General features: G+C 44.2%; 1 protein-coding gene across 3 annotated transcripts; it reads right to left on the bottom strand.

The window, feature by feature from the left end:
- Positions 1-281: 281 nt before the first annotated feature.
- LOC118688451 (broad substrate specificity ATP-binding cassette transporter ABCG2-like) lies at positions 282-18,884 on the bottom strand. Of its 3 annotated transcripts, none has more exons than XM_036386035.2 (16): positions 18,728-18,884; positions 16,934-17,211; positions 16,305-16,364; positions 14,920-15,034; positions 12,531-12,683; positions 11,669-11,826; positions 10,454-10,605; positions 9,120-9,236; positions 8,006-8,271; positions 7,370-7,452; positions 6,921-7,010; positions 5,354-5,478; positions 4,843-4,997; positions 3,312-3,401; positions 2,041-2,153; positions 282-1,165 (listed from the first exon to the last, which is right to left on the bottom strand). In XM_036386035.2, the coding sequence occupies exons 2-16, from the start codon at positions 17,209-17,211 to the stop codon at positions 1,018-1,020; spliced, it is 2,103 nt and encodes a 700-aa protein (XP_036241928.1). In that variant the 5' UTR covers positions 18,728-18,884; the 3' UTR covers positions 282-1,017. The 3 variants fall into 3 exon arrangements, with proteins under 3 accessions (XP_036241928.1, XP_036241929.1, XP_036241930.1); XM_036386036.2 differs by lacking the exon at positions 18,728-18,884 and adding an exon at positions 18,547-18,562; XM_036386037.1 differs by lacking the exons at positions 282-1,165; positions 5,354-5,478 and having other exon boundaries at positions 2,045-2,153.
- Positions 18,885-23,982: the final 5,098 nt, after the last annotated feature.

Below are 23,982 nucleotides of genomic sequence, written 5' to 3'. Positions count from 1 at the left end.
CTCCAGTCTGTGTTTGAGGATGTTTTCCTTTGGCTTAGCTGATCCGTTTACATCTGCAGGTCTTCATGCGATTTAAAAGCATCTCTTGTGCTGCTGATGAGGTGGCCAGGATACCGGCAGGATAGCCGGTACTTGGGGATACTGTGGGGACAGTGGTACACGTTGCTGTAGTTGCCACAGCCGTAGCTACATAGGTTTTTTTCAGTCCATAGTGTAAGTAGCACTATATACAGCTAGTGCAGCTAAGAACTGAGTCTGTTGTTAAAAACTTCTGCCAGTAGTAAGTATACAAATTTTTATTTAGAAAGTAATAAAGAAAAAGGTCATTCCCTCTCATCCTTTAAAGTAGTAAATATATTTCTTGCTGTTTGTGGGGGGGAGGGGAGGTTTTTTGGTTTCTCTTTTCCTGCAGTACAACAGTACATATTTCTCTTCTTAGGTGAGATGTCTAACACCACTGCTATTTAGTTTTTAATTAAGCTAATGTTGTTTCTGGAAGTAGCTTCCACTGAGAAGCTACTACAGTACAACTGTTCTTTCCTGGTAATGAGTGCTTGGTCTCTACTGACTTCAAACTCAAATGCATCTCCAACACATTGTGAATGGTCTCTGTCTTTCCTCATATGTTACAAGCACTAACAAGGGACAACATATCATTGTATAAATGCCACCACCACCTTCCACCTTTTGTGATGGAGAAGCTCACATGTCCAATGGAATATTTTGTGTATAAGCTGGCCACAGAATAATAATGGTTTACAATAGAAAGTTTGATATGTACCTAAGGAATTATGAGAATTGTATTTTCTTGGGAAAAATCACTTACACAATGTACATTAATGCATTTCTTCTTAAAACCCACAGTCCTGTGGAGATCATGCTCCAGAAACAGGGGAATAGGTCTCCCATCTGAAGTCCAGTAAAGTCAGCTGAAACATTTTGGCACTCTCCAGCAGGCCCTAACAAGCTCTGCAGTTTTAGCACCTGAGAAGCTGCAGGGCAAGGCAACACAGGAGTCTATGTGAACTTCCTCATGAACCGGAGTTTTGCATAGGCAATGATAAGGAAGATGACAGTCATGCAGAAGAGAGCCACTATGTTTTCCCACATTGCCCAGCTGGTAGGGGCAATTCCTTGGCTGCACAGGTATGCTTCACCAGAACACCTGCAGAAAAGCACAGGGCACAAGTTAATATTACTATGTAGCACACATCTTCAGGTAATTATTATTGTTTCTCAAAGATCCTTCTACCCTCAACTCTGCAAAACAGGTGATAGAAATAGACAATCCATCACGAAATAAAACTCAAGGGACAAATATAGATCTCTAGTTCTCATAATTTTTCAGTAGCAACCTAACTGTTCTTTATAAATAACTGGCAATTTATGAGGAAACCTCAGAACCATCTTAAACCATAGTAAGTACAGAAGCATTAGCTTCCCCTCAACAATCACTGGCAGTCCAAAAGCCATGGAAACAGTACTCTAGCACTGCTCCCTGCAAAATATTCAGCTTGCTAGTTTTCTAGTACGAATCATGAAATAGTTGCACTGCTACAGGTTAAGGTATCAATAGCCAAGAGCGTCTCAAATGGGGCAAAATGAAGCACTGTGAGAGAGATACCTTTCTCTGGATCTGCAGGGAGGTTAATATTTAGAAGTTCTGTGGGAGAGGCATGTTTCTGATCACAGGTCTACTGCTTTCTAGCAACTCTGTAGCTGTCCACACACTGCATTTCCATTGTTAAGTGACTCTGGATTTGTTTAGGAAAACTGATCAATCAGGCTAAGTTATGAAATACAAAACTTAACTTAGCTAATCTGTCTATTTTTACAAGTAAAGTTTCATCCCTACTTTGCTCTTGGGTAATTGTGGAGTTTTACTGTATAATCCTAAAATACATTACTTTGGGACAATTTGAGACTGACTTGTAAGTGGTTATTCTGAAAATAGTATAATAATAGTATAAAAATTTGACACAGTCAGACTTCCCTTCAAGTAATCACTATTGAGGCCCAGAACCATCCTGAGTTACTTACATTTCTTCTGAAATATTGGGGGGACAACTGCCTGTGTCTCCCACTAACACTGTAGTATTTGGATTCTTCTCACCACAGAAGTAGAGATCTCTGTACTCATTTACCTGAAGGGCCTAGGGAAAGAGGAAGACACAAGAGTTTTGCAGAGTTCATGGTTTGGACTGTTAAAACTGAAACACTTCAAAGGAACTTGATTATTAGAATACACATACCACCATTCTTGGAATCATATGTTCACGTTCCTTTTTATTTTCAAGCTCTTAGACACTGCTTTTCTTAGCAACTGCTCCAAGTTCTACATACAGGGTGGTTCAATGTCCCAGGCCTTGGCTTCAAAGTTACTCAGCCACAGGTTTCCGTCTTGCCAGCTACAAGTTTCTGTTCATCCACATTCACCTGGGTCAATCTACTGATCCAGAAAATCATGTGGCTGCATGCAGAGACCCCAGCATCACCACACTGAAGGCATGGCCAAGTCAGCCAAAGCAAGAGGTGAAAGGTTCCCCAGCACTGGCATTCTGCACTCACTGCTATCTCAGAGGACTCTTCTACATTAAATAACACTGATAAACCATCTCAGTGATACCCAAGCAATGAGGTCTCACGCATCTCCCACCCTGCACCAGCTCCAGAATTCATTTCAGTCATTGTTACTTGAAGTAGGACACTATTCCTTCCAAAGAGGCTTGGCAAAGATGCAAACAGGAGATGGAAACAACTCCACCTGTGACCTGCTCTATTTTCTGTTTCAAGCAGCTGCACCCTTAGATTTCTGGTACCCCAGGCTCCTTACTATTCAGAAAAGTCAAATTTCATTTCAGAGGAGGCCACTCTGAAGACTGAGACACTCGTGCACTATAGCAAATCCCTTAACCAGTTGGAAAGTCATTGGCCCCAGCTGGCCACCCATACAGTAGTGTCTGGAGAGGCTGGACAATATTTGATTTTATTCTAAACCACAAGGATCAACTACTCAGGCTAGGAATTAGTGCTTGACTGGACAGCTTGCTCTGCAGCTGTCCAAGCAGCACTAATTCTGTAACACAAAATGTTTGTTCAGTCCCTGAGACTTCTAGCTCTCACACAGAGTTCTAAATTTCGCTTCCTTTTTGAGGCTGGCTGGTTTATTTTTTTTTTTTTACCATGTTCATGCAATGAAACAAACCAAATCTGGCTTTTAAGAGAATTTCAAACTTTATACTCAAAACCTTTCCAGGAAGCAGCAGTGTGGCTACATTACTCAAAGGAGACCAATGCTACTTTCTACTCACAGTGAGGCCATATCGGGGGATGCTGAAGTACTTGAGCCAGTTCAGCCAGCCCATTACTGAAGGGAGGTTCACTAAGAGGCCAGAAAAGATCTGAAATAGAACACAGGAGATTGATGAGTCACAAACTGTTTATTGCAAATAATACCATTCCTGCACAGATGCTGCAGCTCCCAGCAGAGGTGCACTGGGATTGAGGGACCTACTACTGCTGTCATCCCTGTACCCACAGACATGAGTTGGAGCCTTGCAGCACTCCCATGCCACTGGCCCGACAGCACACCTGAGTACTCCAGCTGAACTGCTTGCAAAGAGGTCAGAAAGGTTTTCTACACCCACACGTGAGCTAAAAAGCATGATCACAACTTCTTACCCAGGAGGACTATCCTATGGTAGAGCTAGGCAGAGGGTAAAGAAGAGAAGAGAAATAAGAAAGAGATGAGAGACTGGAGAGATGAGAAAGTGGAGAATCAAAAAGGAGAAAAACGGGGAGCCTTATGAGCTGTTATTATTTCAGTCTTACATCTTTTATCCTCTGTCCTACATCTTTTATCCATGCTTTCTCTCATCTGGAAAAATATTTGCTTTTACTTCTTATCACAAGTGGTCTTCATAGGTAAACATGATACTTCAGCCTCTGCTTCAACACAAGTGATCTTGCGCTTACCCCGCTGACTTTCAGGACATGCATGTGTCACTCCTTATACACTATGACCTAACTCAATGTACATCATGCCCTTCACTACACATGCACACTTCTCACCCACAGTGAGCAGTTAAAGCAGTGCACTTGGCTTATTGCAAAAGCAGCTTAAATTGCAAATCAAAGAATAAGGGAGATACTGTGGCTCAGAGTATGTACACAGACAGTGACCAGGAATCATCTAACAAGAAATATGTAACTTGGTAGGTTTCACAGGCAAGACGTTTCAGCACCAGCATCACCTTTTTCAAAAAGAACTCACAGCTCTCATCTCCAAGTAGTCAAAATTTCTTTCTCTCTCTCTTGTTCTCTTTCTTAAAAAAATCCTCAGGGAAGAGTACTGAAGTAATTTCTTGAACCCCAAGGTAATATTGAATTACAAAAAAAAGAGAGGTTTTGTGCCTTTTGTACCACTTGGGCAGCAAAAAATAATGCAAAAAATCAACAGATCTAAAGTTTATTTCAAGGCTTTTTTCCATTTAAATGATTTAGTTGACCAGTTCGATTTCTTATACTGGAAATGCAAGATTTTTTTACATCAATCTTTGTAAGGACAATTTAATTTTACAAAAAGCAACACGTGTTTGGGGCACACTGTTTGGAAAGCTCTGGTGGCATCACAATACTGAATTGCACCCAACCCTTAGACTACAAGCTGGCAGAAGTATATCTTTGACTACAGTGACAATAAAATCACAAGCATGGAGCTGACATGCCATTGGACCATGGATATTTTAGCCTGCCTAGGAAAAGCTCAACTCAGTCCTCTTAGCTGGTCTCACCTCTTCCCTCCCGTCCACCAAAGGAGCACACACCCCCAAGTATACTTACAAGCATCAGGACAAAACAAATGGTGATGAGCAGATTGGCCACAGCCACCACATCCATCCCAGCACTGATAGCCAGGGACATGGCTGTGGCAGTGTAGGACACCAGTATCAGGGTCAGCATGAAGAAGAAGAACCGCCCTGCAACAGCTTGGTATCCTGTCAAAAAGCAGAAAGGTGAGAGTCCAGTAAACAACCACATGATGAATTCCAGAGTGGTACCCTTGGATTCCTATAAAAGACAGGCAAATCAGGAAGAAAGACCAAGTCTGGAGTTGACAGGAACTTTGCATGCTTCAGAGGCCCAAAGAGCATTACCAAAAGACGTTGTCAGGCAGGTCCCTGTGTTAGATTGCTGGTGTCTCTGCCCCTGCCCCAGAGTCCTCCAAAGTTATGATGCCAAGCACTTAAATCAGTTGAAAGTTCAAGTAGCAGTATGTTATAGGTAGAGGAATCTGGCTAAGTCAGAAATGTGTTGGAAGACAACAGGTTCAATGAAAGCATCAATTCTTTACCAATCATCCAGTAACTGATGCATGAGAATATGATGGCTGGAGTAGTTCTCATGGGCAGCAGATCTCCTATCATCAAGGCCAGGAAGTAGGCAGACACACGGTAATATCCACTGGTGTACTGATGGCTGCGAGGACAGGAAGGAGGGGAGTTGCACAGGTTTAGAGGCTCTCTAGGAAGCAGGCTCAGAGTGTGTGTTTGATTTATCCTGATTTGTTTTCTGCTTTTTCTACCACTGACTCCTCTCTATACAAATTGCTTATATTCTCTGTGCTATCACTGACACTCTATGAATTAAGGGCTGATCTGTCTCTCAGACCCTACAGTCAAACAGCACACCAAGGATCGTGAATAAAACACTGTGTGACTGCTAAGTAAAATATCATAAAAAAACTCAAGTCTCTTTTCAAAGAAAAAGATCCTTAATACAAGAGCACGGGGAAGCATTAGACTTCTATAAACTGGAGGAACACTTCATCCACTGCTAACTCATACAGTTGCTTCCAGGGAAGAAGGAATGATACCCAACAATGGGAAAACACCCTTGGGATATCAACTCACCTCCAGTTCAGGGCATTATGATTGTTTTGTTGCTTAATGGAGCTCATGAAAAGATGCATTAACGGGTAATGTGCCTAAATCCCCACTGACAAAGCTGGTAAACTACACTGGCAAGCATGGCAGACTAGCAAGAAATGGCAGCATGGGGGAATTTCACTCCTGAGGAGCTGTTAGGGACAATATCAAGCTGCTTTGAGCAGCCTGTGGGTGGACACGAACATTTCAGGCATAAATTTCCAGTTTCTGTTTTACTGCATAGGATCTGTCTCTTGCTCTTCTATTGCATGAGCTGGAGGCACCTCCAAACTACACTTTCAACATAAATGTATGTATACATGTGTGTATAGTGTATGTGTGTACGCGCATTTACATATGTATACACACATACAAAAACATATATATATATATATAAAACTATAAAGATATTATATATAAATGATACGTAAATAACTATATTTAATTATATATTAATTACTTTTAACAACAATGTAATAATCAAGCACATCCCTCTAAACACAGATGCACTTGATTATTAACGAGCTCTTGTAAGCCAGACAATGGCCCCCTTTATCTGAGCATCCATGGCAAAGTTTTTCCAGGAACTCTCCCTTCATTTTTGCACAGTCTTGCCACTTTAGGACCATTTCAAGACTGTGTGTCAGCCCTTGTGAGAAAGGGGGCAGGAAGGATTCACAGTCTGCAGGATTCACACGCAGACCTCAAAAGCAGCTGTTACCAAAAGTGGGTAGGAAAAACAGTAAGCTGTTACCAAAAGTGAGTAGGAAAAACAGTAAGATGTCACACAGCAAGCAAGTAAAAGCATTTCCTCCTTCCCCCAGCTCTTAGCATTTCAGCTCCCTGCTCTACAGACTCACTTAGCATTACTATTACAATCTGATGTTGCAAGGGAGCAATCAAGTCTTTGGTGGTAATAATTTTGTTCAGTGTGTAAGATACTGCCCCATCTCATTCCAGGGTATGACACAGTCCAAGTGCCTTACTACTTACACAAATAGTTTCTTGTCTCTGATGAATAGCTCAATTGCAGAGACACTGGAAAAACACTGGTTTGTAGTGACAAAAAACAAGGATCCAACCCTAGAAGGCAAAACAGAACAGTGGAAAAGTGAGGGAACGACTAGATCAAACAGTGGCAGCCTCCATCACCATCTCATAGAGTCAGTGCTTTTCTCTGTCCATAGAATGGAGATATTTAATTGCTACTGTAAATCTTAGCTGTATCCTTATCTTCCCTTTTACATCCCCTTTGTACTTATGTGCAAGCCTGACAGAAACTGTGGCCCCTTTAGGACCCCTGGCAATTCCATGCTGCAGTGCACTGAGACTTGTGAACCCAACGCTCCTTTGTATTTCAAGTGGATTCCAAGGTCTTCCTTCCCTGTGCCTCAAACCTGTCTGCTACAGATAGAAAAATGAGCAAAGCTTTTTCATCTTACCGATTCTGAATGCCACTTCGGTCCAGTTTTACACCAAAAAAGATAGCACCCACAACCAAGGCTAGAATTACAGTCACTGCAATCTGGAAGTGGAAAGAAAAAAGGTAAAAAGAAATCTTTCAGGTAAGTAAAAAAATTAGGAACTAACATTATTAAGTCATATGCAGGGCTTAAGATTCACACCTGCCTAAAGCCTTGCTCTTGTGAGGCAATGTATACCTGTGACACACCCAATTAAAATCCTTATGACAGTTTTTCAGATTTTATCCTCTTCACTTTTCTATTCGTTCTTTGGCTAGGAGAGTTTAGTAGAAACATGCTTATAGAATAACCAAGTTTAAGTTTCAAAGTGAGGCACAAAATTAGTATCACCCTAGAAGATCCCTGTGTGACCCAGAGAATGGAGCACTTTCCCCCCCACCCCAATCTTCAGTGCAGTATTCTTATGCTAAACTAAACTGGAGATTTTTTCCGAAGGCCACAAAGGTAGCTGAGCATCTCACTCCATTTACATGGCAGTGGCACAGGACTTTTCTGCTTCCCTAACTGCCTTTGAAAACATGTTCTGCCCTACAAACTACAGATTATGAGACTGAGAGCGGCAAGAGTTTGAGACTTTTAGCAATTGTTACCTACTTGTGCAATGGAGGCCTGTGGGTTCCTGATGAGATTTTTCAGGGAACGCTTGGACACCCAGTAGAGCTGAGTGAAGAACCCATTTGCATAGGTGATCTCATGCTCCTGCTTGGATAGTCTCTGCTTGCTTCCCCGTCCAAGCTCCACTTTCCCCAGTGCTTCCTTTGTGCTCTGATACAGGCTTGAGCTGAGATACTTCTGGTGCAGCACGTCTACCACACTGCTATCCACGTTGTCTTCTGTCACTCCATTTTCACTGCTCACTTCTGAGTGAGAAAAAGAAGATATGGCTTGTGATTCCCTATGAACCTGACCTTCAGATATGGCCCATCAATAAGCTCAGCAATTCTGGAGGCTTAAGAAAAAGGCAGAAATGCCCAGAGAATTTGAATTGTTCAGGCCTTAGCCCTGAGTTTAGGAGGCTAGCTTGAGTGAGAGGTTTCTCCTACATTTTTAATTTAACCTAGCTAATCTGCCCATTCTTTCTGGCACAAAATGGTCATATTCTTGTAACATGGCACCAGAAAACTTTTGTTTCATTGAATTTGGAAAAAATCAATGTTTGCTCTGATTCCCATCACTTTGGTGATGTGAACTGCTGTGTAACTGCTTTACAAGATCTGTTCCTTTACAGTCCTTCAGTCAACGATGTGCTACATGATCCCCAACAAGTATTTCCAAACATTTCGCTCATTATATTGGTAGAGAATTTCTTCCCTAAAAGTTCCAATCTCTTTCACTCTCCTGTAAATCCAACACTCCTTAGCCATCTACCTAGTCTTCTCTGCAGCAGCCTCTTATGTGACCGAAAACTTGTCAGCTGCCTCTTGAGACTAAGCAGTTCTAGTTTTTCCAGTCTTTCCCTCACAGGCTTTTTTAAAATTTTGGTATTTGTCATTGCTCTCCTATACTACTGAAGTGAAAAAAATCCATTTAAGAAGTTTTCTGATCTCTTTAAAGAAGCCCAAAACAAAGTATATCTATTAGTAGGAACAATGTAAAGATAAAGATATGCCCTTAGACTCAAGGAAACCCAGAGAATAAAAGCTTGCCATCACCACATACAATTTCCCTTCTACACTAGCCAGCAGTGAATTTCTCCTTTGCAATTTACCTTTTCCTGTGTCCACAGGTCCATGATCATCCTTGCTGGCTGCCACAGCAGTTGAATCACCATTTATGACATCAAGGAAGAAGTCAGCTGGATTATTGAAGGGTTCACATTCATATCCTTTAAAAACAAAAACAGAACAAACCAAAACCACACATGCAACGTGTTTGCATTGCACAGGGCACACCTCAAAAGGTCAGGTCTAATACTATATCACTTTTCCATAACCCTGTTACCAGAAAACTTCACTGCTTTTCATAAGTGTTACTTTACAGCAGTAGATGGACAGGATTTAGGAGATGGTGAATCCAGGGTATCTAAAAAGCTTCAAAGCTGCTTATTCACTGATTCCAGGTGAGGAGGAATCTCTAACTTGCTTCTACCACAACTCAGTATGGACAACTCTTGCCTCCTTGCCATTGCTGTTCTACCACATTCCACACTGAAAGACACACAGTTCCTCAGCAGAAGTTCCTGGATGTCTGCTCTACAGCCTCAGATATTTTCTCCAGAGGCTGGAGTTTTTCCCTGGTCACAAGGAGTTCCTGGATGTCTGCTCTACAGCCTCAGATATTTTCTCCAGAGGCTGGAGTGTTTCCCTGGTCACAAGGATGAGGAAGGGCTGTCCAAGAGCAGCTTCTTATAATACAGTTCTAAGTATGGGACAAGGAGGAAATGAAAAACAAACAAACCCAAAGACACTTCTACATCTTCCCTGAGAGAAAGGAAGTGGGCTACAAGGAGGAAGAGAAGTACTGACATTGGTTAAAGCACCTCCGTTAAAGCTAGGGAAAGCTTACAATCTAATGAGTCCATGGTTGCATCTTAAGATTGGAAGTCCACTACTCATTCTCTGTTCATTATAGTCAGACACCCTCACCCTGCTTACTTGAACAGAGGGCAGCCACCCAACAGTGCAACTATTAACCCATCTTAAGACACACCTTAATTCTGTCCTCTTGGTTGCCCACCTGCATTCAGTCTAGAGCATATTTTTGGATCAATCTGTACAGATTGCTGCCAATCTGCAAGCTGTGGTTCAAAAACCACTGGATCTGCCACCGAGGCCTGGTACAACTACAAGCATTATCTAGTGATTCTTGGTTTTTGTCCTCATGCAAGGCAAAACAAAGGCAATGGTCTTGTCTGAAAATTTTTAGGTTTCTCATTCTGTCTTTTCCCTGTTCTAACATAACACTTCTTAGACTGTATGTATACAGTTTCTAACATCCCAGTGATAGAAAAGCATGGGCCTATTATCCCATGCTAGGGCAAGAATCTACACACAGATTTAACTCATGAGCCAGCTGCTTTTGCTCTTGGCATGGAAGACTTACCAATAGAACTGAAGTACTCCAGGGCGTGTTTCGCAGGACCGTGGTACAGCACCTTTCCCGAAGCCAGTAATGTCAGACTGTCAAACAGCTTGAATATGGAGTAGCGGGGCTGATGGATGGAAAATATGATGGTTCTCCCCCTTCTTGAGAGCCTGACATAGAAACAAAACATCTCTTAAGTACACCACACTTTGAATTTCAGGAAGGCAAACCCCAAGTATCAAAATCCAAGACAAATACTTGGCAACTTCTCAGGGTTCTGACCCAGAAAAACCTTCTCTCCTTTCTCTGTCACTGTATCAGATGCTGCCTGCAAGACAGCACCCATCATTACAGGAGACCATCACTGCAGCCCAGGTAGCCAAAGGATGATGTTGTCTGCAGCTAGCAAAGCCTGAGGCCACAGCTGTGTATAAACCCTCCTTATGTGTTTTTTATACCACATGTCCACCCAACTGCAAGTCCTACTGCGCTCAATGGCAGTACCAGGTGGTACTTATCAGGCTGTGGAAGTCTGGCCAGTTGAGATTTCTCTTAGCTCTTCTGCTGAAGATTTACTCTAAAGAAAATTCAAACCAAGTTTTCCTTGAAATTTGTCAGATGCTCTTTCAAGTGCTTTAGCACTGATGCCCCACAAGGACCCTTGATGATCAAAGACCTATATCCACAAACCCCAGACCAAAGCAACCCCCACAAGCAAAACCAGACAATTTGCCACAAACCCAGGACCAGGATTACAAAGTCATTCTCATTAAATAACCCTCTTTCGTCCTCCTTGCATGTAACTTTATTCTAATTGTCAGAAGACACCTCATCTCCAAAACACAGAACACTCAGGGTAAATTTGCAGGTGAAGTTTTATCTGAGTTCAAGACTGTTGTTGGGTAATAGACTCAGATGGAAGGCCAAGAAATTATGATTACAAGCTTTGACCTCCCAGTCCACTCTTTGTTGTGGCAAAGGGAAGTTGTCCAAGCTCCATCTGCTTTTTGGGCTCCAATCCAATGCTTGCTGTGGAAAGATTCCCATAAGCTTGAAAAGGCTTTGGAAGAGACCCAAACAAATAATTTACCACTACTTCTGACTATATTTGTCTAGTTTTTATGTTTTTGTTTTTTAAAGGAGGACTAGAACTACTCAGTCATAAGAACATCCCTTTTTTTTTACTAATGATTTGACAACCGAATTACAACACACTGAAGCACTGACTCTTACTTCTTCAGAAGGATGAGGACTGCATTGGCTGTGCTGGCATCAAGACCAGTTGTTGGTTCATCCAGAAAAAGGACTGGTGGCTCTGTGATGAGCTCCATCCCAATGTTGGTTCTCTTCCGTTCCCCTCCAGACACTCCCCGGATCAATTCAGTTCCGACCTGCATGCAGAAGAAATCAGATATTTGCAACAAGACCCAGTCAGTACATGCTCTGGACTTGTGGGCTTTCCACATCCAGCTGCCATGCTCACTTTCAGAGTCCCTTTAATGAACTCTAGGACCAACAGCAGGTGAGTTTGACCCAGTGTGAGGGACTGTGCAGCAATATGCTAAGCCTGATTTTCAGAGGTACCAGGTGCCTTATGACTTCAGGGAACAAGGATGACACTGACAAGAGACATAGTGGGGCCACAGCATTCAGAGGAGGCATTGATGTGTGGGGATGCCTTTTTTTGGTAGCTTGCTTGTTAATACAAGCTCTACACAGAACTTTTCCAACGAAGACCAGTTTTTCATCCCTCAGAGCTTTCAGAAATGAGAAAAAAAATTTCTTGTCTTGTTCCACAAAGCCAGGAAGTGACTGAACAACTTTCCAAGATGCAATGACTAAGCGACTCTTTCCCTTCTGAATTTATACAACATTCTGGACATGGTCCAAAATCTTCCCCTTTTAGTAGCAAATACAAATACCTCTCTCCAAGCTCCCTCCTGAGCTGGAGACTGATTTCTCGCATGCAATATGGTTTAGTCAGGTTCCTGTTTGGCTTTCTGTGACTGCACTACACACACCATACTGCCCAGAGACAAGTTGTTCAATTTCCAGAGGTAGTAGGATTTCTGAGAAAGGTGTTCTTGCTGCTTACCTTAGCATCAGCCACTTTGCTTAATCCCAGCTCATTGATTATCTGGGTGACTCGCTCTTCCTTCTCTTTAATGCTGATGGAGCTGGGGAGTCGCAGCGCAGCAGAGAATTGCAGGTTCTCCCTCACCGTCATCGTGCCCATAACAACATCATCCTGAAAGTACAATGGACAGTTGGAAAGACTCCTCAGCTGCTGAGTGGGGACAGGAGTCCCTCAGTGGCACTTACTGGATAAGTTGTTTGCGTACCACAGTGGAACCCAGACTGAAGGACAACTCCCTCAAATTTTACATGACATGAAATTCAAAGTTCTTCAGTAGCAGTCAAGGAGAGACTGTAGCTCTGCAGGCTCCACAGCTTAAACCCAGCACCCCCTCAGCCTCTCTTTCAGGCTGAGAAGTTCAAGTGCAGACAGTAATGCTGTGTACTGCATGTGCATTTTTCTTACTAGCCAGTGAGGCAGAGCAGGTAGTGATTTTGTAGAGTTAAACTTCTGTCAGTCCAGTTAGAGCCAAAGGACATTGCTAGTGCTCAGTGTTCCAGGTAGAGATGCTCAGGGAACCACCCTGGTCAGCTCTGTTCCCAGTTAAAAGCCATACCTTGTTGTGGTCCAGAGCACCTGCTGAGTTCAGCTGCCAACAAGGAGCTCCTCACTGGCAGCAGTTTCTCAAGAAAAGAAAGAGTATTGCACCAAGATGCTCCTGCCATGTCTTAGTTATGTACAACTCTTGGACCTAAACCTTTATTTTAAGTGCTTTAAAATAAAAAAAGGTTTAACAGTCACATGCCCTTTGAGGGAGAATCAAATCTATCCAGCTGGCAGACCTGGGCAGCCTACAGAAACCTGCAACAACCATGAGCCAAATAAGAGATTTGTCATCAGGTCCATTCAGAGCTCCATGCGTCTCCATCACCCTCACTTTGGTATTTGTACCAATTCTGTATCCTACAATACAATGAGAAAAGGGCTGCAACACTGGATAGCTGCTAAGAAACAGGCCTGTTACATCAGCCATCTTTGGAAGACATTCCCTAAGATGCAGGGCAGCAGATTCTTGCCTGCTTTGGGACTCTGCCCACATCAGATGTAGTGCATCACTAGCACACATGATATACCAGTCAACCATGTTTGGCACTGGAGTTGAGAGAGAAAGACAAGAATGTGCTGCTTTGCTGCCAAAGATGGTTTAGGCATTTCAAACCTTCCCTTCCTACAACCCCTCAGTCTCTGACCCCAGCCTCCCATTCTCCACTCTCAGATCCACCAATAGAACTACACTGGAAACTAAACTGTGAATTTAAGCTTAATACCAAAGAGAACCAACAGTGGCATGACACCTTCACTCTCAGCATGAATGGAGAGACCATCAGCAGCTTTATAGGAATAACATATGACTTAGCATGCCTATATGCTTCTCTGCATAAAAATGATCCTATAATTATGTATTTAGAACTTAAATGTTGTTCATAGTTTTTGGTCCGTCTTTACTGATCCAGGGAGTACTGCATGGAGTGGGAAGGGGGAGAGACCATTTAACATTTGACCAAGTTGCTTATCATTTTAAAGTTATGTTTGGTTGCTTTGGACATTTAAGAGACAAATGTCTCAAATTGTGACAGCTTGTGAGAAACTTACTGGCTTTTCATCAGCCACTGAGGATTTGGGGATCTCTGACCTGCAGGATCAAGATTTAGCCTCAGTCTCATCCCATGGATCCTGCAGAGCCCCCCAGCTGGCAGCTTTCAGCTGCCTGTGTCACATCTGCCTGCAGTCCAAACCCTGGATCGTTTCCAGATTTGGCTTCTCATACGACTGCCAAGAATCCCCTTCTCCCCAAGCTCCCCAGGGCTTTGAGGGTCTATTATTGGTCCAGGCCTCCACCCACTTCCGCAGATTCAGCTGGCTTTTCCTGTCTCTGAGTGGAATGGACCTCTGTCACAGCCAGCTAGAATCAGAGGAAGAACAGCAGGGATCTATTTATTTCCTAGAATTATTGTCTGATAGTTTGAAGCTACTTCTGCCAGCTAGAATGGCTTCTGAGTTTAACAACAAGAGATTTTGGGTGTCATATTTTTTTTCTCCTTTTTAAAAAGTCTTTGCTAGCACTTCAGGGCAGAGCCCAAAGGTGAAGTCACAGTAGCCCAGCAATTTGGGCATCCATGTGGCTATGGGGAAGACACACCCCCTGTTCTTGACTAGGCTGGAGTAACAGTTTGATCTTATTGTCTTCCATATCCCAGATTAAAACTAAAAACTGTAACAGCTGAGTTATCAAATTAGGCTCTGTAGGGATCACTGAAAATTACCTAAACTAGTTGTTGATGCTTCCTCATGTTGTGTGGTCTTCCATCCCAAGATCTCCCAGGCCTCCAGGAAGGCAGTTACTCACCTGCACAACATATCCTGAGATGCACTTGAAATTTGGAGGTTGTGGGATGCCATCTATAAGCACTTCTCCAGACAGACCCGCTGGATCCTTTCTGGCAGCCAGCACATCTAGGAGACTTCAGACAAACACCAGGCATTAGGTTTTGCAATAACTGCTGCTTTTACCCTTGACTGGTTAAGTACCACCAGCCAGGACTGAGTTACAGCCTGCTCACAGCGTGCTGCAAACCACAGGGCACAGGAAGGGGCTTCCCCTACTCTGCATGCTTTAGCTCTTTGTACAGAAAGTCTGGTGTCCATCCAGGATTTTCCAGCACACGGTGTGCCACAGCAGTATGGCAGTGTACAGACGCTCACAATTCACAACAGTCAACCCCCTATAGACATAAACTTGGTCTGTGTATTTACAGATAACCTCAAATGCACAGAGACATAAGCACCCTGCTGAGTCGCTGCAGGCTGCTCTCCAGCCAGGGCAGCACTGAACTAACTCCTCTCATCTCAAGGAAATTAATCCATATGGGTGTAAAGACAGGAGTTAAGATTAATTCTAGAAAGTAATTTTTTTAATGTATCACTGGATTCTCCTTACTGCCAGTGCAGAGGCCAGCCTGTCTGCCAGATAAGTAAACTGCCCTGATGAAGTGCTGCTCTTGAAAGCATCCTGATTAACCAGCAGTCTCCTCAGAAAAGAAGATCAATAGTCACCACAAAGACAAGGCCTGTGTAAACCCTGGCCATATTTCCGAGTGTCTGACACTCTTAAAGTCAGAGAGTGACAAAGAGCTCTCTTACCACAGAAAATAGCATTAGCACTGGATGGAAACAGTCTACATGGCATTTCTTTGTGCCTTCATCCAAACAACTCAAGAATGTGTGCACCCCCACCAGCAGGCCACAGCCAAGTTGGGTAAGGATCCAGAGCATCCTACAGACTGCATTACACCATACTACTGTCAGTTGTCACAGAAGGGTCTGGCCTAGCAGCTTCAAGGAAATCTTGTTGCAGAGAGTTCAGAGGAGGTGACATCTTACACACCCCAGGGGAGCTTGTGCCCCATCCCCACCCCATTACCAGTCAGAACAGAGCCTACACCTGAGTTCCAAACACCCCAGTTCTGCATAGTATCTTAACTTGGGCCACCACCAAAGATGACTGCAGTAATATGGAGCACCAGCTGGAGCACATGAAGTGTGTGACAGAGTCATGGTGCAAGAACTTCAACAAGGCTGACAGAGGGGCAGGAGGTCAAGCTGCATCACCAGATTTCTCAAAGGCATGCAAAGGTCTAAGCGTGCAGATACCTCACATCTCCCCAAACCCTCAGAATCCCAAAAATACTTTGAAGAGGTGACTGTCCATTTAAAGGAGCAGAAGGTACTCACGAAGATTTCCCACTCCCTGTTGGCCCCAGGATAGCATTCAAGCCTGGTTTCATAATGCCACTGGAAGAAGGAAAGAGTTGTTAACAAATAAGGACATTTACAAGGACCACCCATATGCAGATTTTAGTAGATGTGAACAAAATGCTATAGAAAGAAAAACCTCAGAGATTAAAAACTTCTTAAATCTGAAATCAATAAGCATTTTTCCTTTCTGTCCCAGACTGCCAGTCAGAACAGAATGAGAACTGGACATAAAAAGCAATCTACGTAAGACAGAAATTGTCTTCCCTGCTCAGCAGGGTCTTGAAAAGAAGCAACAACTGCTCTCTGTTGCTCATTTCCTCTGACTGCACCTTGAACCATAGTTAACAGAACCCTCAGATCTTCTGGCAGAGGAGTTCACATAAGTTTGGTCCTAATTTGCTCAGATCAATAACTGAAACTGCTTCAGCTATATCCCAGCTATTTTGCCTAAAAGCAAATCAAAGTGCTTACAAGATCTGCTGACTGGCAGGAGGGCAGTCATTTCTGTACCAGCACAGCTGGAACTGGAAGGTGACACGAGGTCACTGGTTCACAGCAGCAGATTAATTCCTGCCCTCTAGTATTTCATTTAAGCAAACACTTACTTAACGTTATGAAGGATCTTCTTTTCCACGATTTTCCGTTTACAAAGGAATCCACTGGACTGCTTAACGGAGTACTGGATGTTATGGAAACTCACAACAGAGCCACGAGGAGATCGGAGGGACTCTTGTGTTGGAACAGAACGTTGGAAATCGCCCACTCCTTCCTCTTCTCCAAAAGAAACAACGCTGTGATCGAACGTTGTGTCCGACATCATGCTCTTGTTACACAGGCCAAGCTCCACTGCATGGAGGTCACTGCTGTTTTGAGCAGTTCCCATCTGTTGAGGCAAAGAACACGGAAACATGCAGGGAAGGAGACATGTGAACAAAGATTTCTCCAGAAAGTGTCTTGGAAGAGCAAGTTCATGACACCACACCAATCGGTACACATGGCAAGTTTCCAAAAGGATGGACATCCGCACCAGGAGACATCCAGTAGTCAGTCCCCAAAGGCACAGAAACCTACAGATTTAGAACTAACCTTTAAGGACAAGAAGTGTGTTCTTGAAGTAAATAATGCGTGCTCAAAGGGCATCTAATGAGGCAAAACCAAGCCTACCTATGATGGTCACCATCTTTGGCAACACAGTCGGTACTACTAATTGAAGCTGTTACCACTTGTAGAGACTCAAGCTCACCTTCTTCAGTCATAACATGCTTATCCCCCTACTCCCCAACAAACCCAGCAAAGAAAGCCTATTAATGAATCCATATAAAGAACCACAGCAAGAAAAATGTTTGTGTTTACAAAAATGAAGGCCAGTCACATGCATCTTGTTTGCTGCACAAGTCTGTTTCAGAGATATCAATGTGATTAAAGTAACAATGACACATGCTAAAAATTACTGTGATGCTGCAGAAAGCCAAAGTACTCATCAGGTTAAAAGAGCAAGGAGAAAGACCTGTCCACAAACACATCCATTGCTAGTTCCTCGAATTTTGTGTGAAGATAGAAGTATTCCACCAACCACCCCTTTCCCACCATCTGCACTTTACTCACAGGACTGAGAGGGTGATAACTAGTAAAAACAGCACTACATCAGTAGTAGATTTCTCAGGGAGAGAGAGATGGCCACCCTATTAGGAAACTGGAGCTACAAGAGCCAGGTTTAAAGAAATGCGAATTGTCCTTTCCTCTCTACCTCTTCCTATCACTGAGAGCTCAACAAGTTGCCTAAGTTTTCTCCTGAATAAGTAAAATAATAATCAGGGGCAAAGGAGGGGTTGTTTAGTTTGAACCCATACTGAACTCTAAGGCTAGTCAACCTTGGGAAAGAGCACAGGATATGCCGGTTACATCAGCAAGAGATGGCTTATACACTTGAAAGGTTGCACAACAGATGATGAGAAAAAAAAAAACAAACCAACAGGATGATAGTGACACTAGGGACAAAGACCTTGTTAGACTTTCGAACATTTTTCTTGTATCTGTCCTGGCTAGGTTCTGCGGTTTAGTTCACCGTATACCCTTTTATGCAGGTTTCTGTAAAGCTACCGATTAGCACTGGCAAGCACGGACGGCACGAGGACGAGAAAAGCCCAGCAGAGGCTACAGGTAGGCTCGAGCAGCAGCAGCAGCGCCTCACGGCAGTGCCCGCCCCTGTGTCTCCCACCCACGTCCCGCGGGCCGGTTTCGCCACTAAACCGGAGCCAGGACCCGACCCGGCCGACCGCGCTCCGCTCTCCTCCCGCAGCCCGCGCCCGCCCGCGGCGCAGCCCCGGCCCCGCCAGGAGCGCTGCTCGGCCGCCCCCGCCCCGGCCCCGGCCCCGGCCCGGCCCGGCCCGCGCCGTTACCTCGCGGCTGCCGCGGCGCTCGGAGTGGCGGCGGCTCTGCCTTGGCGGCGTTTTATAAGCGGGTCCGACGGCGGGTTACATAAAGCGGCGGCGGGGAGTGCCGGCGGTGGCACGCAAGCCCCGCCGGTCGCGGACGAAGGCGGCGGTGATGGAGCCCCGCTCCGCGGGCGGCGCGACCCCCGGGGCGGTGCCGGCGCCGCGCGGGGCCGAGCCCAGCTGGTGAGGGCCGCGCTGGGCCCGGGGCGGCGGCGCGGAGCAGCCCCCGTGAGCCGGGGTGCCGCGGGCTGCCGGCGCCGTCAGCCCGCCTTCCCGGGGCGGGGAGAGCAGCGGGCAAAGCCGCGGTGTTCGCCCCTGGGAACCCCCGAGCGGGCGGCGGACACGAGGAGCCCCGTGAAATGCACGCAGCCCCTGCGCACCCCGGCACGGGAGGGACAGACCGGCAGTGGGAGGCAGCGCCCACTCGCCCTCCTGCCCTCCCACCTCCTGGAAAGGTCATCACCCCCGGGGCATGGGGCCAGTCCGGCCGGGTCAGCTGGGGCCATTGGCCGCCCTAGCAGCCCTTCCCAGGGTGACACTGCCACTCGGACCTCACCCCTTCCGTGGCACTGTGCTCCTTGGTGGGCCGGACGGGGTCAGGACCTCCTGACAACCCGTTGTCCATCAGGTTGCCTCTCCGTGCTGCCATGTGCTCACGGCTAGGGGAACGTGTGCAATCAGGAATATCGGATTGCCTTCAGTTTATGGTCAAGCCTTCTTGTCTTCCCATTCTCAAGCACTATTGTCTTTACAAATAAGCTCTGTCTCCCCAGGTTTCTTGATATTGTGAATGCAGGAAAAGCCCAATTTTATCGTTTACAAATACAATTTATGGCAAAGCTGTCGAGTCATATTGCCTCCGGTTTGATTGCCCTCTGCAGCTCTGTACAGCATTGCTTTTTTTCCTACCTACACCTTTTGCTAGATCAATTTAAGTCTCAGCTAGGGTAAAATAGACCTCTGTCTATCCAATCTACAATAATAATGGAAACTCCAAGGGCTCACCTCTCCCTTTTCCTCACCATACCTCCTAGGGTATGTTGATACACTCAATGCCATTGATGCATTAGGCAGAAGACGCCCACATCCTATGAAGCTGCATTGCTCTGCAGGGCTGACAGGGGTCAGCAGGTGGGTTTATGGGGGTATTGAAATAGCCCTAGAGATCTCTCAGAAGAGCAGGTTTTGCCATAGGATTGCTGAATGCTATCTTCAGTCATTCTATGTGTCAGAAGTGGACTTGAGTTCATGTTTCCTATGTGATTTAACTTCCTCTTTTGGGGAAAATCTGCCTACATTGAAGACTTTTGCCCTAGTGTTTCACCAAACATGCACATCTCTGCCTCCAAAAATATTTCAATGCCAAATACTCACTACCCCTCAACAAGCTGCAGAGGCAATCTTCTCTTGTCACGTGCCTGGAACAGTGAGACAAACAGAGCCTGTGTGCTTGAGAACAAAGGTGAGCATTTTCTGAGTCATGAACTTGCTGCTCCACATAGTGCCTGCACAGTGGTGCAGGAGAACAGCTCACTCGAGGAGCACAATTAAAACTTCAGGTTATCTTTGACGCCTTCAGTTGCACATCTGCTTCTCAGACAAAGGTGGTAGGTGCCTTCATGCTGGTCATTTTGGGAAACACTACTGCTCCTCCCACACTTCATGGAATGGAAAATCCACTTCTCTGTCCCCTGTGCCTAAACTCATCCCAATGACAAAGAAATAAGCAGAGACCCCAAATATTGGGAAGAGCTAAATCAGGCTGGAGGCTCTGGCTTTTCTCTAGCCCATTCTTCAAGCAGCAGGGTTTTCTAGGCTTTTTCAAGGAGAGCCTATTTCATCTCCCACCCCAGTTTGTATTTTTCAACTGTACCATGTTACTAGTCCAGTCAATCTAGCTCATACTGTTGCTGAGGGAGGTATCTGCCAGTATAGGGATAGAAAACAGTGGCCAGGGCTGTAGTTATTTAAGACAAATACTCTCAACAAGCCTGATGACAGCCTGATGTTACTGTACTTTTCTCTTGCTCACTCTGTAGGCTGGTAGGTATGCTAGCAAAGCTTTGTGCTCCTCATCCACTGAAAGGGGCATTTGCCCTGTAAACTGTCAGGCTTTACTGCAGATTAAAGGATGTGGTCTTCACAGAAAGACAGCAAAAGCATTAACCCAGTGTAAAGCCCTAGAAAGCACCAAGCTACAATGCCCTGGTGCATCTACTGAGTGACATTAAACAAATAATGCTACAGCCTTTGAACTGACATGTTGTTATAGCAAGGAAAGAACAGCCTGGGTCATGTTTCAGATCTCCTGCAGGTTTTAGCACAGGTTTGAGATCTTTGCTTTTTGTCCTTAGCTCCTGCTGCCTTGAGCCTCTGATTTGGCTGCCACTACAGAGTTGCAGAGCAGGAGGGACCATGATATCATCCTGGGCATGGGGGAAGGGATCTAGCAGAAAGTGAGGCTTTGAGGAGTCCTGCTGCTTCTCCACTGCTTTCTTTAGCATGCTGCTCTCATTGACCTGAGGATCCAGGGTCTTTTTTAATCCTACCTAATGCTGAATTTCATAAAGCTCATAGAATATTTCAGGGACTTGAACCAGCAAGGGAGTGTATAAGGAATATGTCCAGGAGGACATGTACAATGATTAGTACTATTGCCTTCTCTAATGAGTGAATCAATAAGCAGATCCCAATGCTCACTGTATAAAAGCAGGTCTGAGATCAATGCAGAAGATAGCAATATTAGACATGGTGCTTGAGTGATACTTTCTGGGCTCTTCTTTTCCAGAAGCTCCAGTAAACCACTCCAAAAGACACACCCTGTACAGATGTGTACACATGTACTGAATCTGGTGCATCTACAAATTTTTTTCCCATTTCAATGTTTTAAAAGTTAACCTGAGCTCTGTCAAACTAAAGCCATGCCAATCTGGCAGGCCTGCCACACAGCTGACAAGACTTAACCCTCAGTTGTGCTGTTTGTGGGCTGAAATGGCAGATGGATTGTTCTGAGCACAGTTCTTAGTGTCTCAAAGTTCCAAGAGCCATGCCACTGACACTGTGTGTGCTGGCTGATTCAGACTGACAGACTGGGAGAAGAAGTTTTGGGTTTAAGTTTTTTCGTAGCTCAGAACTATTACCCTAGGCTGGACAGTGGGCTATTTACAGCCACCAATTATATATAAAGATAGTGGTTTATAGTTATATCCCAGCCACGATCTATTTTAATTTGTCCTTTTTTCCTGTGTGTTGTACATATATTTTTCACCCTTAAAATAGAGTAAGAATGCTCCAGAATCCTACCAGGCTGGGGTTTCGTGTGTGTGTGTGGGTTTTCTTAAATGCATTTTATTTGAATTTTGATTTTTATCCCCCCTCCACTCCCCTGCTCCTTAGAATTCACTTGCATTTAAAGCTGTCCTATAAATTTTTGTCCTAGCCCAAAAGCTGCACTGGTGCTAAACTGATTTTCATGTTTGGATTAAATAATTCTTTAAAAGGAGGTTAGGCACCACGGTGTCTGTTTTCACCTGAGGCCTTTCTAATAACTGTTTTTGTTTTGCTTTTTAATTCCTTGTTTAACCCAAGGAATATCAATAGCTGTGTTGGAGGTGTGCAAGATTATCTTAACTTCTATAGTGTAATTATGAACCAAACCTTGCTATTAGCAATTTGTCATTTCTGCATCTTACATTCCAGATAAAAGTTGAATATGGAATTTGTTTGTTTTTTTTTTTGCATCTAGTCCAAGAATTTGTTTCTGTATCTCTTGTTTGTACAAAAGTCATAGATGAATCCTTCCTGATTTAGGCACAAAACCTTTGTCTTGCTAACAAACAGGAGCATGACCTGTTTGTTTGCAAGACAAAGTAGTCAGTGCCATAAAAACCCAGTTTTTATGGGTCCCACAAGCCACTGCTTGTATCCCCATTAAAGCATGGGTTTGGTTAGGAGAAATGCCTACACCCTGAGGAGAGGAGTCTCATTTCTTGTTCTCTTGCTTTGTCCTTTCATGCACACTTCACTATATATCAGCAAGGCTGCTCTCTACAATCTTAGAACCCTATTTTGAAGGGATTGCAGGAATCCAGGGGGTTGGGGAAGTGGAGCTGGACAGTATCCTGGACCTGCAGGTTGACCACAGACAGCTCTGAATGAAATTCTGAAACTGTAGTGTGGTTTGGAGCTGCTCAGAGGAGTGCATTTCATGGATACTTTATCTGCTCAAATTATGGCTTTATTGGGAAGGCTTTTGTGGTCTGGAGAGCTTTGTTAATCTTGTGGGGTTTTAGCTTTTTCCACAGAGGATATGGATGTTTCAGCATTAACTCTGTTCTGTGAAAAAAAAAAAAAAATTGGTGCCTCACTTGCATGGGAAGTTGTCATAAAATAGAATTGTGGTCACTCAAATGGAATATCCTCAATGTGGAGGACAGCAATAATTTAACTGGTCTTTTACTTTGGTAATCCCATGACAATTCTTGCTGAATTTCAGCTGAAACTTTCAGAACAAATGAACAACCAATAAACCAGACATTATCTCATTATCTGAAGTTTCCAGGTTAGTCTAATTGTCTTGTCAAAATAGTTTTTCCTGGATAGGAGAACATAATTCCATTTCCTATTTGTGGAAGTATTAATTACTTTCTTTCATTTGAGTTTTTTCCTTAACAGTGGTATGTTTTAGTTGGTTTTAGATGTGAACATAGCAAACCCTGTGCGTGCCATGTGAAGTGCTGGGAGATTTGGCAGTGTATCTGTGGGGATTGCTGTTACATTATAGAAGGACTGCTTAATACTATTTCCCATTCCACAGGAAAACTCTTTTCCCTAATCTTTGTAAACTTACTAAAATATGGACTCATTAAACACTGCATTTTCATTTTCTATTTAAGTACTGATCAAACCAGAAGACTGGACGAAAAATGCCATTTGTAGAGATCAAAGTAGGCAGGCCCTATACCCCCACAAACTTTGTGGCAAATTGTAAAGATGTGTTTCTTCTCTTCTGGAAGAGCACAGCAGAATGTGTTACTGACTGTGGGCATAAAGATTTGATGAAAACTGCTGTAGGCTGGGGAAGTTTGACTTGAAACAGCTCAAGTGGATGTGGCTGGAGTACTCATTGCTCCTTCTAGGGGCTCAGTGCCAGAGCCTTGCTGCCTGTGGCTGCAAGGAACAGAGCTTTTCTGTGCTGTGCCTGTGGTCTGCAGCAGCCT

This window comes from Molothrus ater, chromosome 8 (genome assembly GCF_012460135.2).
Source record: "Molothrus ater isolate BHLD 08-10-18 breed brown headed cowbird chromosome 8, BPBGC_Mater_1.1, whole genome shotgun sequence".
NCBI lineage: Eukaryota > Metazoa > Chordata > Aves > Passeriformes > Icteridae > Molothrus > Molothrus ater.
This window is presented reverse-complemented; position numbering and strand designations above follow the sequence as displayed.